Source organism: Lutra lutra, chromosome 2 (genome assembly GCF_902655055.1).
Source record: "Lutra lutra chromosome 2, mLutLut1.2, whole genome shotgun sequence".
In the NCBI taxonomy this organism is placed as follows: domain Eukaryota; kingdom Metazoa; phylum Chordata; class Mammalia; order Carnivora; family Mustelidae; genus Lutra; species Lutra lutra.
This window is the reverse complement of record NC_062279.1, coordinates 107,871,879-107,884,892: the sequence shown is the minus strand read 5'-3', so window position 1 is coordinate 107,884,892 and position 13,014 is coordinate 107,871,879. Positions and strand designations below refer to the sequence as shown.

General features: G+C 43.0%; 1 protein-coding gene across 3 annotated transcripts in view; it reads left to right on the top strand.

Moving 5' to 3' along the window:
• PAPSS1 (3'-phosphoadenosine 5'-phosphosulfate synthase 1) overlaps nucleotides 1–13,014 on the top strand; it is a 105,318-nt gene that overhangs the window by 18,089 nt on the left and 74,215 nt on the right. For all 3 annotated transcript variants that reach the window (XM_047718162.1, XM_047718163.1, XM_047718160.1), the window contains 2 exons: nucleotides 1,555–1,790; nucleotides 8,176–8,314. In XM_047718162.1, the coding sequence (XP_047574118.1) occupies nucleotides 1,555–1,790; nucleotides 8,176–8,314 (375 nt within the window). The remainder of the gene's footprint in view (nucleotides 1–1,554; nucleotides 1,791–8,175; nucleotides 8,315–13,014) is intronic.

Genomic DNA, 13,014 nt, shown 5'->3' with positions numbered 1-13,014 from the left:
AGTGACCATGAGATCATGACCTGAGTGGAAACCGAGAGTCAGGTGCTTGACCTGCTGCACCCTCAAGGACCCCAATATACAAGTTTTTAATGTATAAAGCAAGTAATACTATTGATCCTCCTAACATATCATCCACTTTTTTTTTAGTCATCCTTCTAAACTATCATGACTTCTTTCAAGGGAATCAGTATGTGAGACTTCCTTTTTTTTTTTTTTTTTTTTTTTTTAAAGATTTTAGTTATTTATTTGAAAGAGAGAGATCACAAGTAAGCAGGCAGAGGGAGAAGGGGAAGTAGGTTCCCTGCTGAATAGAGAGCCTGATGCGGGGCTCAATCTGAGGACCCTGAGATCATGACCTGAGCTGAAGGTGGAGGCTTAACCCACTGGGCCATGTAGGTGCCCCTAGACTTCCATTTTTATGTCTTGCTTCATTAGTTGTGAATTCTGTACTTACATACTCATCAGGGTGGCAAGTGTTAGTGCATAAATATATGTTTTCCTTTTTCTTGTTATTTAGTGAGTAAACATTGGTAGAGGAAAGTGAGTTGAAGCAAGGATATTCTCTCAAGATTAATTATATTATAAATTGGACTCCCAGATACTTTTATCATGGTAGTCTATGGGATGTATTGATCCTGGGATATAAAGATAACTTTATAATATTATTTTCACTTTCTTTTGTCCTTTTTATTGCTTCCCCAGAAATAATTTGGGCATATCACTCTGTTTTTACTTTGGCACGTGGCATTGGAATAGTGGTAATGAGAACGAAGAGAATATCTACCCTTTGAAAATGAGTAATTTCTAGGATACCTTTGGGCATAGACAGGAGTTATTAAAAACATAAATACTTGAGTAGGAAACCCTGTAGTCTTGGATCAAAATGGCGAACGGCCTGCTATTGCAGCATTAAGCCGGGGGCTGGAGGGTGTTCAGAAATGGTATCACAGTGCTGCAGTTCAAGAAACTAGTGTTAGTGTGAGATGATACAGTATGTGAAAATGATGACGTGAAGGAGGCCATGAGGCTTCCTGAGAACCTATAACACCACAGAGTGTTTCACACTGAGAGGGCACGGGATCTGACCAGGAGGAAATAGATTTTGCCTAATGAGCAGTGGACGCAATACGAAGAGGGTAAATTCTACCTTGAACCCCATCCTAAAGAAGTTCTTTGGGAAACAGAACAGAGAGAAGAATGGGCAATGAGAAATCATGGAGTGGAAATCTGTGGTTGCAGCTGCCCTCAGATATTTTTAAGAAGTTAGTAAACCTGAAATGTGCTATTGAGAACTATTTGAGCTACAAATCTATTAATTTAAATAAACGTCTGTTGTAATTAAAAAAACCCCCAAAACATAAATGGTTATTTTATTAGAACTACAGATGCTTTTCTAGGTCAGATATATATCTTATGGAGAAATGCAGGAAAAGTGTTACTGAATGATGGCTATGAAAAATCAATGTAATTAAGCCTGTGATTTTAATTCCTTATAACTAAGTGGTTATCCTTCTAATGCTGCATTTGAACTGTGCTTGGACTGTTGGCTCCTAGGCTTATCTGGAGCAGGAAAGACCACAGTGAGCATGGCCTTAGAGGAGTACTTGGTGTGCCATGGCATCCCATGCTACACTTTGGATGGTGACAACATTCGTCAGGGTCTCAATAAGAATCTGGGCTTCAGTCCTGAAGACAGAGAGGAGAACGTTCGACGCATCGCAGAAGTTGCTAAGCTGTTTGCAGATGCTGGCTTAGTATGCATCACGAGTTTTATATCACCTTATACTCAGGTATGTGGTTTTTGTGCTGTTGCTGTTCTCATGTCGTTGATTGAGAATATGCTGTCACGGAGAACAAACTGTTTAAACATGGGCATGTGCTTTGAAGCTAAATTCAGATTAAAATAATTAACCTACAGCATTTCTGTGCTGTGACTTCTGAGTAAATTCAGTTTTGGTAAAACCTGCTATGAGCCCCCCCACTCCCCCAAGTGTAACCAAACTTGTTGACCTCAAGCCAGTGGCCAAATTATTTCAAGCTTGTCTTTTCAATTCAGTAAACATACAGTAAATACTCAGCATGTGTCAGATACCAGGGAGAGTTTTCAGGCTCTTCTTTCCTTATACTCTTCCTTTTATTTTAGCACCAATTCACTATTTTTTAATTTTTTTAAAATTTTTTGTATTTCTCTTAAAAAATTGTATTCTTACTGTGCGAGTTTTGTTTCCCTGCCTAGAAGGAGCTCTTCTGCTTCTGCCGATCTTTCTTTTCTCCATATCAGTCCACTCCTGTTTGTGCTTTGAGAGTCAAGTTAGGTGTCTCTTCCTCCTGAGTACCATCTCTTGGTCCTTTGGGCTTACCTGTCTTTGGTGCCCTTATTATTGTGTTGTAGTGCATTGTTCTGTTACAAATACCAGGTCACTGGTCGGTGGTGCTAATAGCAGCAGCTGTAATAGTAGTTGTAGTAATAAAAATCATAACAGTTAACATTTATTGAATACCAACTAGATACTATGAATTAATCGATTTAGTGCTCATCAGCCAATGGAGAAGGCAGATGTGGGGTGCTTGGGTGGCTCAATCAGTTAAGTATCTGACTCTTGGTTTTGTCTGAGGTCGGTCCTAAGATCGAGCCCCACGTCAGGCTCTGCACTCAGTGTGGAGTCTGCTTGAGAGTCTCTTCTCCCTCCGCATCTGCCCCTCCCCCTGTTCACTCACCCTGTCTCTCAAATAAATAAATAAATACAATCTTAAAAAAAAGAAAAAAGGCAGCAGTGAGGAGACAGGTGTAAATTACCCAGGGTCACATATTGTACATGGTAGAGCAAGGATTTGCACCCAGACAGTGTCGCTGGAATCCATGCTCTCTCCCACCATGCCTTGTTACCTCTAAAACCCACTGGCTGCTTGAAGTCTGAAACACATCTTATTTATCTTTGCAATCTTGATGTCAAGTCCGGCTCCTGGAACAGAGTAGATACTTAATGTTTATTAAATGACAGCATAGCTCAGATGTGAAAGAACAGGTGAATTCCTATGTGGCTAAAGGCTTTGGGGCCAGAAACAGTGGACTGGAATTCAGCTCTGCTGGTTACCGTTATGAACTTGGCCAGTTGACTTGACCTTCATAAGCTCAGATAATGCCTACTTCATAGGGTTGCTCTGAGGATTAGGTAAGTCATGCATCCAGAGCTCTCAGCACAGTGTGTGGTGCGTAGTAAGTATTCAGTAAATATAACAAATAATAGCACGGTTCTAGTGCTGTATTGTGAATTTGCATGGCTACTTGGACTTTTTTTTTTAAAAAGCAACACTAAAATATGAGCTATTAGAGTTATAGGGAAGTACCAGATGGAGTGTTAATTACAAGATTCACTTAATTGAACCATGGCAGGAATCCTAAAATGTCCTGTGAGGACTACTTTTCATTTTCCTGAAACATTGGAAACAATGTCAGTGTATCGTTTTTAAAGGATACCAGGTTATGAAGTATATAAAAGAATGATAATTGTTTGAGTTCTTGCTTCCTTGGATATGCACAGTTTTCAGAGTAATATAGTAACTGATACTCTTGTACTTTTGGGAATTTGTGCAGCTCTTGGAAGAGGAGAGGGTAACACAGGATTTGGAGAGCTGTCAGCTGGGTCTCTAAAAGTGTATGCTGATCTGCTTTTTGGTCTTCTTGTCTCCATAGTATGGAGCAGAATTTGTTGATCTCATCTCTAAAAGCACTAACAGTGAGGTTTGGACTCTGCTTAGGATGTGTCAAAATCTGTAGTATTTATTTCAGACCATATAATATAGCATATGTGTATTATTCCATGTCACCATTGAACTTGAGGATCTTGGTTCTAAAAATAAGCCTGGCGGTTCCTAACTAGTCTGGTGGGAGCCTAGAGATGGGAACAGTTGCAGTGTGTTGCAGCAGGAGATGAGGTCGATGTCTGTGGAAGGTCCTATGGAAGAATCACCGAGGAGGTGCCACTTGAAATGAATCCTGGAGGAATCAGAGCATACCAGTGAGATGGGAGGGAGAACGCTGCTCTGGCAGAAGAGACAGTGCAGTGTCTGCCGCAGGTTGGAAATGTCAGGGAGTTTGGTCTTTTGGGGAACTGTAGGTAGTTTGTTATGACTGCTGTGCAGGATGAATGTGAGGGGAGATGAAGCTAGAGTGGTTTGCAGAGGTCCAATGATGAACCTTCACTGCTCAGAACTTTGCCACCCAGGGGACTGAACAGTTTGAGATTGTTCTAGTGAATGCTGTCACTGGGCTTGCATTTTAGTAAAGTCCCCTTTGAAGCCTGGAATAAGCGTGGCCTGGAGATAGGAGACCAGTGAGGAGGCTTTTGGAGTGAATTCAAGCAGCAATAATGGGAATGGAAAAGATGGGGCATTTTGAGGGCTCTTGAGCCCATAGCATCAGGAGGACTTGGTGCCTGGCTGATTGCTGAGTTTGGGGTGAACATGAAGGCTGGTTCTTTCTGAATAGAAGGTGGAATAATTGTGGTGGAAAATACAGGATGGGGAGGGAGGAGACGATGATTTTATTCTAGGTGGGTTGGGTTTGAAATTCTAGTGGTGTATCTAAGTGGGCCATTGGAAAATTGGTCTTGGAGCTCAGGAAAGCTGTGTAGAATTGAGAAAGATTTAGGAATCAGTAACTTTGTTCATTGAAACCTAGTTGAAATTAAGTATAGTGTAGTTATATAGAATGAGAAGAGAGCCATGGCTAGAAACTTAGAAACACCTTCATTTAAAAGGACAGTTGGGGGGCACCTGGGTGGCTCAGTGGGTTAAAGCCTCTGCCTTCGGCTCGGGTCATGATTCCAGGGTCCTGGGATCGAGCCCCGCATCGGGCTCTCTGCTCGGCGGGGAGCCTGCTTCCTCCTCTCTCTCTGCCTGCCTCTCTGCCTGCTTGTGATCTCTGTCTGTCAAATAAATAAATAAAACCTTTAAAAAAAATAAAAGGACAGTTGGAATCAGTTAAGGTCACAACTTAATCATTCTGCTACATGCTGTGGTTGTAAATCTAATGAAGAGTTAACCAATATATCAGAATAAGATCTATGACGGGTATATAGTGGGTACTCCGAGAAGCCAGAGGAAGCAAGGGCCCTCGGTCATTCTGGGCATGTGGGGTGAGCTTCCTGGAGGAATTCACTACAGAGCGGCGCTGTGAGGAGCACATTGCTTTAGGCAGAAGAGAGCAGTGGAGGGTTTCTGGCAGGGCAGATGGCTAAGGCATAAGGCCCAAACAACCTGGTAGACCAGACAGGTATTAATTATTAATAGAACATTAAGTGCAAGACTGAGAATGGTGGGGCCACATATAGAAGGCCTGATGCCTGGGGTGCCTGTGTGACTCAGTTGTTAAGCATCTGCCTTTGGCTCAGGTTGTGATCCCAGGGTCCTGGGATCGAGCTCTGTGTTGGGTTCCCTGCTCCAGGGGAAGCCTGCTTCTCCCTCCTTTACTCCCCTTGCTTGTGTTCCTGCTTTTGCTCTCTCTCTCTCTCTGTGTCAAATGGATAAATAAAATCTTTAAAAAAAAAAAAAAAAAAGGCCTGATGCCTCCCACTAAGAAATTTGGGTTTTACCCTTATGGTCATGGGGAATCTCTGAAAAGTTAGTGACATGCTCGGGGACAGTGTTAAGAGTATGGCTTTGAGTAGAGCAAAGCTAGAAGCCAGCACGCTTTTTTTTTTTTTTAAAGTTTTTATTTATTTATTTGACAGAGAGAGAGTCATCACAAGTAGGCAGAGAGGCAGGCAGAGAGAGAGGGGGAGGCAGGCTCCCTGCTTAGCAGAGATCCCGATGTAGGGCTCGATCCCAGGACCCTGAGATCATGACCTGAGCTGAAGGCAGAGGCTTAACACACTGAGCCACCCACGTGCCCCAGCCGGCACGCTTTTAAAAGGGTGTAGCAGTTGACCAGTTGAGGAATGAGGTTGAGCTAGGGAGTAGGGAAGAAATGCAAACTGGGTTGGTCTAATAATTAGAGGCAAAATTTGAAGGACTTTGTGACAGAATGCACAGGGGGTGGGAGAGTGGGGGGCAAAGGAAGGAACCAGATCAACTCTTTTTTCTGGATGAATAGTGTTGCCTTCCTTGATTTGGGCAGTATAGACAGGATTCCAGCTTGGGGGAGAAAGAGAATGAGCTCTGTTATGGACATGCTAAGTTTGAGGTGGCTGTGGGATGTCCAGGTGGGTGTATTTAGGAGGAAGTTGGAAATGTGTGTTTAATTTCGGGAGAGAGGGCAGGGCTCAGACTTAAGAGTTGGTGTTTATGTTGTAGTTGACATTGTGAGGGCTGCTGAGAAAAGTGCTCAAGGACTTAATGTGAGCGGTGGGCTCCTGATGGACTGTGGGCAACAGCTGTGTTGAAGAGATGGGATAAGTAGGAAGAGCCCGGGGAGCCTGCATTAGGAATGATCAGGGGGTAGCATCATGGCCATACACAGGGTTAGTAATGTGGAATGCAGCAGAAAGTCCTGTCATTTAAAGGCTGAAGAGTACACATGATTAAGGGATTTTGTGTAATTTGTTAGTTCACTTGTTTTTCTTTCTTTTCTTTTTTTTAAGATTTTATTTATTTGAGTGTGTGTGCACACAAGAAGGGGGTGGGTCCGACGGGGAAGCAGGGTCCCTGCTGAGCAGGGAGCCCTATGCTGGGCTGGGTCCTGGGACACCTGGATCATGACCCGAGCCAAAGGCAGACGCTTAAGCAACTCACACAGGTGCCCAGTTCATTTGTTTTTTGTGGATGAGTGACATGTTTATTGCCACCAGGAAAAAGCTGGCAGAGAGGGCAGAGGCTGAAGATTTCAAATGGAGTAGGGATAACGGGTTGAGCAGGATCCGCTCGAGGGACGAGACTCTGGAATCTGAAGGGAGGAGTGGCAGGAGTGAGCGAGACAAAGGTAGCTGGGCAAATAGACACACTTATGTGGCGGAGAAGAGAGAGAGAGCATTTGTGCCTGTGGATTTTCTTGTTGAAATAAGGAAGAGAAGAGTGGAAGTAGGTACAGTTTGTCAGAGGGACCATAAGAACTAAATGCTAAAGTGAGCTGGGGGGCGTCAAATGATGGGAATGGTGGGAGCTGTCTTTGGAAACATTGGCCCTGCTTATGTACAGAGTATGAAGGTGAGAAAATCAGTGGATCTCTGGGGGGGGGGTACTTGGTTTTAGCTAAGACCAGAAAGAAGAGGTTGACTTAAAAAGGTCACTATACCAGAGGACAGGGCAGAACAATGAAGGTGATCACCAGAGAGTTAGGGGTTTAGGGGTAGGGCAGAAAAGTAAAGTTTTGGGAATGCTCAAGACAAGAAGTGGCCACAGGAGTTAACGTTTGGCAAGTGGATAAACCCCCCTCAGGGTTCTGAGTGGACTTCTTGGGAAGTGAAGTTGCTTTCAAGTCAGCTCAGGTTGAACTGAGGTTCAACTGAGGTTGAACGTGTTACGAGAGAGATGCCTGATGACCTCTGCATTTGAGCTGGGCTTTGGCTTTGGTTCCTCATAAAACTTGGTGAAGTTTTTTATGGGACATCTATTTTTTTCCCTTCTGAACTTCCCAATATCTTGGATTTTTAGGATAGTATACCCCTTAAAATTGTTATAAAGAAAGGGTATATTAACCTAAGAATTTCCTGGATTTTTATATATATATATATATATATAAAGATTTTATTTATTTACTTAGAGCACAGTGAGGGGGAAGGGCAGAAACAGAGAATGAGAAACAGACTCCACTGAGCAGGGAGCCTGATTCGGGGCTCCATCCCAGGACCCCAGGACCATGACCTGAGCGGAAGGCAGACACTTAACCGACTGAGCCACCTAGGTGCCCTACATATATATATATATATGTGTATATATATATATATATTTAGATTTTATTTATTTATTTGAGAGAGAGCACCTCTCTCTGTTTATTTGAGAGTGTGTGCCGAGTGGAGGAAGGGGCAGAGGGAGAGAGAGAATCCTTAAGCAGACTTCCTGCTGAGCATGGAGTGCGATGCGAGGCTAGATCCCAGGACCCTGAGATCATGACCAGAGTCAAAGTCGGAGGTTTAACTGACTGAACCCCCAGGGGCCCCTCAGTTTATACTTTAAAATATAAACTGTTCTGTTTAGTATTTGTTTTCCGCTGATTCAGCCATATGTCTTCTTTCTAAGGATCGCAACAATGCAAGGCAAATTCATGAGGGTGCAAGTTTACCTTTTTTTGAAGTATTTGTTGATGCCCCTCTGCACGTTTGTGAACAGAGGGATGTCAAAGGACTCTACAAAAAAGCACGGGCTGGAGAAATTAAAGGTAAGTACTATTTTTTTTTTCTAGCTTCTCTTTGCTTACTTTTTTTTTTTTTTAAGGTTTTATTTTTTAAGTAATCTCTGTACCCAGTGTGGGTCTTGAACTGATCCCAAAATCAAGGTGTGTGTGCTGTACTGACTGAGCCAGCCACGCGTCCCTTTGCTTGCATATTTTATCCCACCGTATCTGCGACTGATCATCTTTACTGAGAAAGAGACTGGGAGTATTCAAACAACTTGGAGCTCTTTGAGAAGAAAAAGTGGGTCTTGCTCCACTCTTGTGTCTCTGAGACCTACCAGTACTACCTGACACTGTGTGTACTCAGGGGTATTGTTGATTAGATTGGAATCTTGCTCACAAGACAGTTTTAGAAGGTTGGGACCTCAGGGACTTCTAGAAACCTGCTTGATATAATTTGGTGCCTAGCATTAGACTGGATATCAGTGGCTAGCTGCTGTCCATTCTGCTTTTTGTTCCAGTGAAAATGAAGGAAATTCCATAGCTAATGGGAAGGATGCTTGAATTATAAACATCTTGAGAGCAAAGACAGTGTCTTGTTCTTATTTATATCATGGTGCTTGGAATAGTCCCTTATTCATCCTGTGTACAATTGTTGAATTAGGGTGAATCAATATACTGCTGATTCCATCAAAATAGAGATACCTTGCTTTTTAGGTTTTATGATTTGCTTCTAGAGTTTCAACTGTGGTGAACATTTGTACATAAGAGACATTAAGAACCTATCTGCTCTGGCCTTTGATACCGATCATATTAATCTTCTAGACATTCTTGGACATTAGTTATGTTCTGCTGTTAACAGAAGACATGCCAGTATTAAAAAAAATCAAGCATCAATTCCTTAGTCAGCACTGTGCAGGGATCAGTGATTCATGCAGGTAACTTTGATGCCTTCCCAATCTGGGGTATGATAGCCTGGGGCAATCACAGGAGCTCCCTTGGGTTCTGTGAATTCAGTATTTTGTCACTCAGCTTCTGGCATTGCCTAGGAGAAGGTGGAACAGGAAGGACAATTCTTGTTATTCTGGGCTGTTCTGTATTTGGACCTGGGGACACGTTAGCAGCTGGTGCAAGTGCCACCTGTTGTGGTGAAATCTGGTTCCTTAGATGAGGCTGACATCTAATTGTGCCACCATGGAGACTCAGTTTCACCCACTAAGCCGCTCTTTCTTGGTTCAGCGGGTTGCCTAACCTGAATAATTGACATCATTGGGAGGGGAACCATTTCAGCTCTTTTTATCATCGGTACCAACCTCTTGTTTGTCAGTGGCCAGCTTTCACTTCAGTTTTTCCCCATAGAGATTTGGCAGAGAGAAGCAAAGTGGTGTGTCTGGGATCCTGAAGGCTAACTCCTATTTTAATTGGACTTGGTTTTGTTGTTTTGGCAAATGTGGATTGGTGAGGAGGGTAGATTTGTCTCTCTGACTCTGGAATAAGCTACTGGGAACAGGGTAACATCTTGAATATTTTTCTGTCATTAGAGTTTAGCACAGTGTGAGGCCCAAAGCTTAATACCTGACACACACCTAGTAAATGCTTGTTGGATACGTGAGAAGAGGAAGTGGAAATTGAATGTTCAACACACATTGATCAGTGCTTTCTATTTCTGAGGTATATATTTGGTGCTGGGATGTAAAGATGAATAAGGTCACATGCAAAATACCTTGAGTCATTTATAATTTGTGTTCTCTTTTTGGGAGTGTGTGTATTAGCTTAGTTTTCTCTGTGTTACTTGTTTATTTTCCTAAGTGTTTTTAAATTTTTCTGACTAGGGGCGCCTGGGTGGCTCGGTAGGCTAAGCATCCGGATTTTGGTTTTGTCTCCGGTCCTGATCTCAGGGTCCTGGGATCGAGCCAGCTGGCAGGCTCTACTCTCAGTGGGAGTCAGCTAGGGGAGTCTTTTCCTCTCCCACTGCCCCTACCTCTGCTTGTGTGCGTGCATGCACGAGTTCTCACTCTCAAATAAACGCTAAAAAAAAAAAAAAAAATCTGAGTAGACATTAGTAAAATGTTCTTTAGGTTAAAACATTATGTTTGCCATGGTGTTAGAGTTTCTGATTATAGAGTTGTTTGTTTTAGAAAATCGGTTACTCATTGTCGGATAGTGCTTGAAAGTTCCCTGTCAATGCTGTTTCAGAACTGTGGTAGTAAGTGTTTGAGGACAGGAGAGATGGCATACGTTCGCAGACCTCAGGCTTTTAAAAGTCTTTATGTGACATTTACTAAACTGTAAATGTATCCCTGGGTCAGCCATTCTTTTTTTTTTTTTTAAGATTTTATTTATTTAGTTGACAGAGAGAGATCACAAGTAGGCAGAGAGGCAGGCAGAGAGAGAGGGAAACAGGCTCCTCGCAGAGCAGAGAGCCCGATGCGGGGCTCGATCCCAGGACCCTGAGATCATGACCTGAGCCGAAGGCAGAGGCTTTAACCCACTGAGCCACCCAGGCGCCCCGGGTCAGCCATTCTAATGCTAGATTATTTTCATGATTACTACTTTAGTAGTTATTATCTACTTAAATATAAATGTTGTTCTTAAGTGTACATTTACTATAATCACTTACAGGATAAATTAGCTAGGCAGGGAATTCCTGGACTTTTAAAATGCTAAGCCAGGTCTTCTAACACAGTGGTTTTCAGGTTTTGCTGCACATTAGCATTACCTGGGGGAGCGTTTCAAAATCCATTCCCGGGGCTCCTGGGTGGCTCAGTAGTTAAGTGTCTGCCTTCAGGTCATGATCCCAGGGTCCTGGGATCCAGCCCCGCATCGGGCTCTCTTCTCAGTGGGAGGCTTGTTTCTCCCTCTCCCACTCCCCATGCTTGTGTCTCTCTCTCACTGTGTCTCTCTCTGTCGAATAAATAAAATCTTATTTATTTATTTATTATTAAAGATTTTATTTATTTATTTGATAGAGATCACAAGTAGGCAGAGAGGCAGGCAGAGAGAGAAAGGGGGAAGCAGGCACCCTGCTGAGCAGAGAGCCTGATGTGGGGCTTGATCCCAGGACCCTGGATCATGACCTGAACTGAAGGCAGAGGCTTTTTTTTTTTTTTTTTTAGATTTTATTTACTTATTTGACAGAGAGAAATCACAAGTAAGCAGAGAGGCAGGCAGAGAGAGAGGAGGAAGCAGGCTCCCTGCCGAGCAGAAAGCCCGATGCGGGGCTCGAACCCAGGACCTGGGATCATGACCTGAGCCGAAGGCAGCGGCTTAACCCACTGAGCCACCCAGGCGCCCCTGAAGGCAGAGGCTTTAACCCACTGAGCTATCCAGGCACCCCAATAAAATCTTAAAAAAAAGAAAAAATCTGTTGCCAAAGCTGTACAAGTGAAATCAGAATGTCACGAGGATGGGACCTGACAATTCCATTGTGTAGCTGCGTTTGAGAATTAGAGCTTAAGAGCTAGTGTTTTAGGTCTGCCTGGGTGGCTCATTCGATTAAGTGCCCAAGTCTTGATTTTGGCTCAGATCATGATCTCAGGGTGGTGAGATCAAGCCTTGCATTGAACTCCATGCTGGGCGCGGAGACTGCTTAAGACTCTATCTCTCCCTCTAACCCCCTCCCGCCGCAACACTCTTTCTACACAGAAAAAAAAAAAAACCACCCAAAAAACAAAATTAGTGTTTTGTTTTGACCAGAATTATTTTTCCCCAACTATTTTACTGTGACTCTCTTAGGAATATTGGTAATGCAGAAATCTCCTTCTTGGATTCAGGACTTCATGTGATACTTAGAAATATGAAATAGAAAAAAAATAATGTGGGCCATAGACTTGGAGTATATATTTTAGAACTCTCTTGGTGACTGTTTCTCTTAATAGTAATGATTTTAAATTCATGTTTACCATTGTGCTCCAGGGTTGACCTAAGCCCTCCAAGGCAGACGGGTCTTAAGTGACTTATGCATGAGGTGATATCAAGGGTGTAATATAGGAACAGCGTTATGTTCAGCTCAGCTGGCCCATTCCTGACAAGCATCATGCATTCTTTCTTGACAGTTCCTTGGTAACATGTATTTAAGGGGAAAACCTAAATAGGGGTTAGTATCTAAACTAATTATGCTTCATTATGGGATCTATTTTGTGATATATCAGGATTCCCGTGCTTATTTATGTTTTGCTAAAGCTGGTAGTAGTTCATTTGTCTTTCCTGAAAAGGTAATCCTGGTGGCAGAAGAAGCCTGTAGGGCTTCAGTTTGGCTGTAGGTAACCCCTGTGACTATAATGGGCAGATAGACTTTGGTGTGTCAGTTTTGTATTGAGAGGAAGAAAACCTTGTTGAGTTTGGCTTATGCTTAGGAGGTAAGTACTATATCCTGTATTTCCCTGGGGAAATTGAAAGGCTCTGGATCTCCTGGTACTCATTCCTATTTCTCCGTTGGCATTTCAGGCATTTATTTAGAAAATATGACAGAAGAAGCATAGTCCGTCCTCATCATTCGGAGAGTCCATATTTGCACGTTTTTCTACTCACTGAAGTTCTTTTTTTTTTCCCTTCTTCTTTTTCTTTTTTCTTTTCAAAGATTTTATTTATTTATTTGGCAGAGAGAGAGAGAGAGATCACAAGTAGAGAGAGAGGCAGGGGGGAGCAGAGAGCCCAATGCGGGGCTCAGTCCCAGGACCCTGAGATCATGACCTGAGCCAAAGGCAGAGGCTTAACCCACTGAGCCACCCAGTGCCCCTACTCGC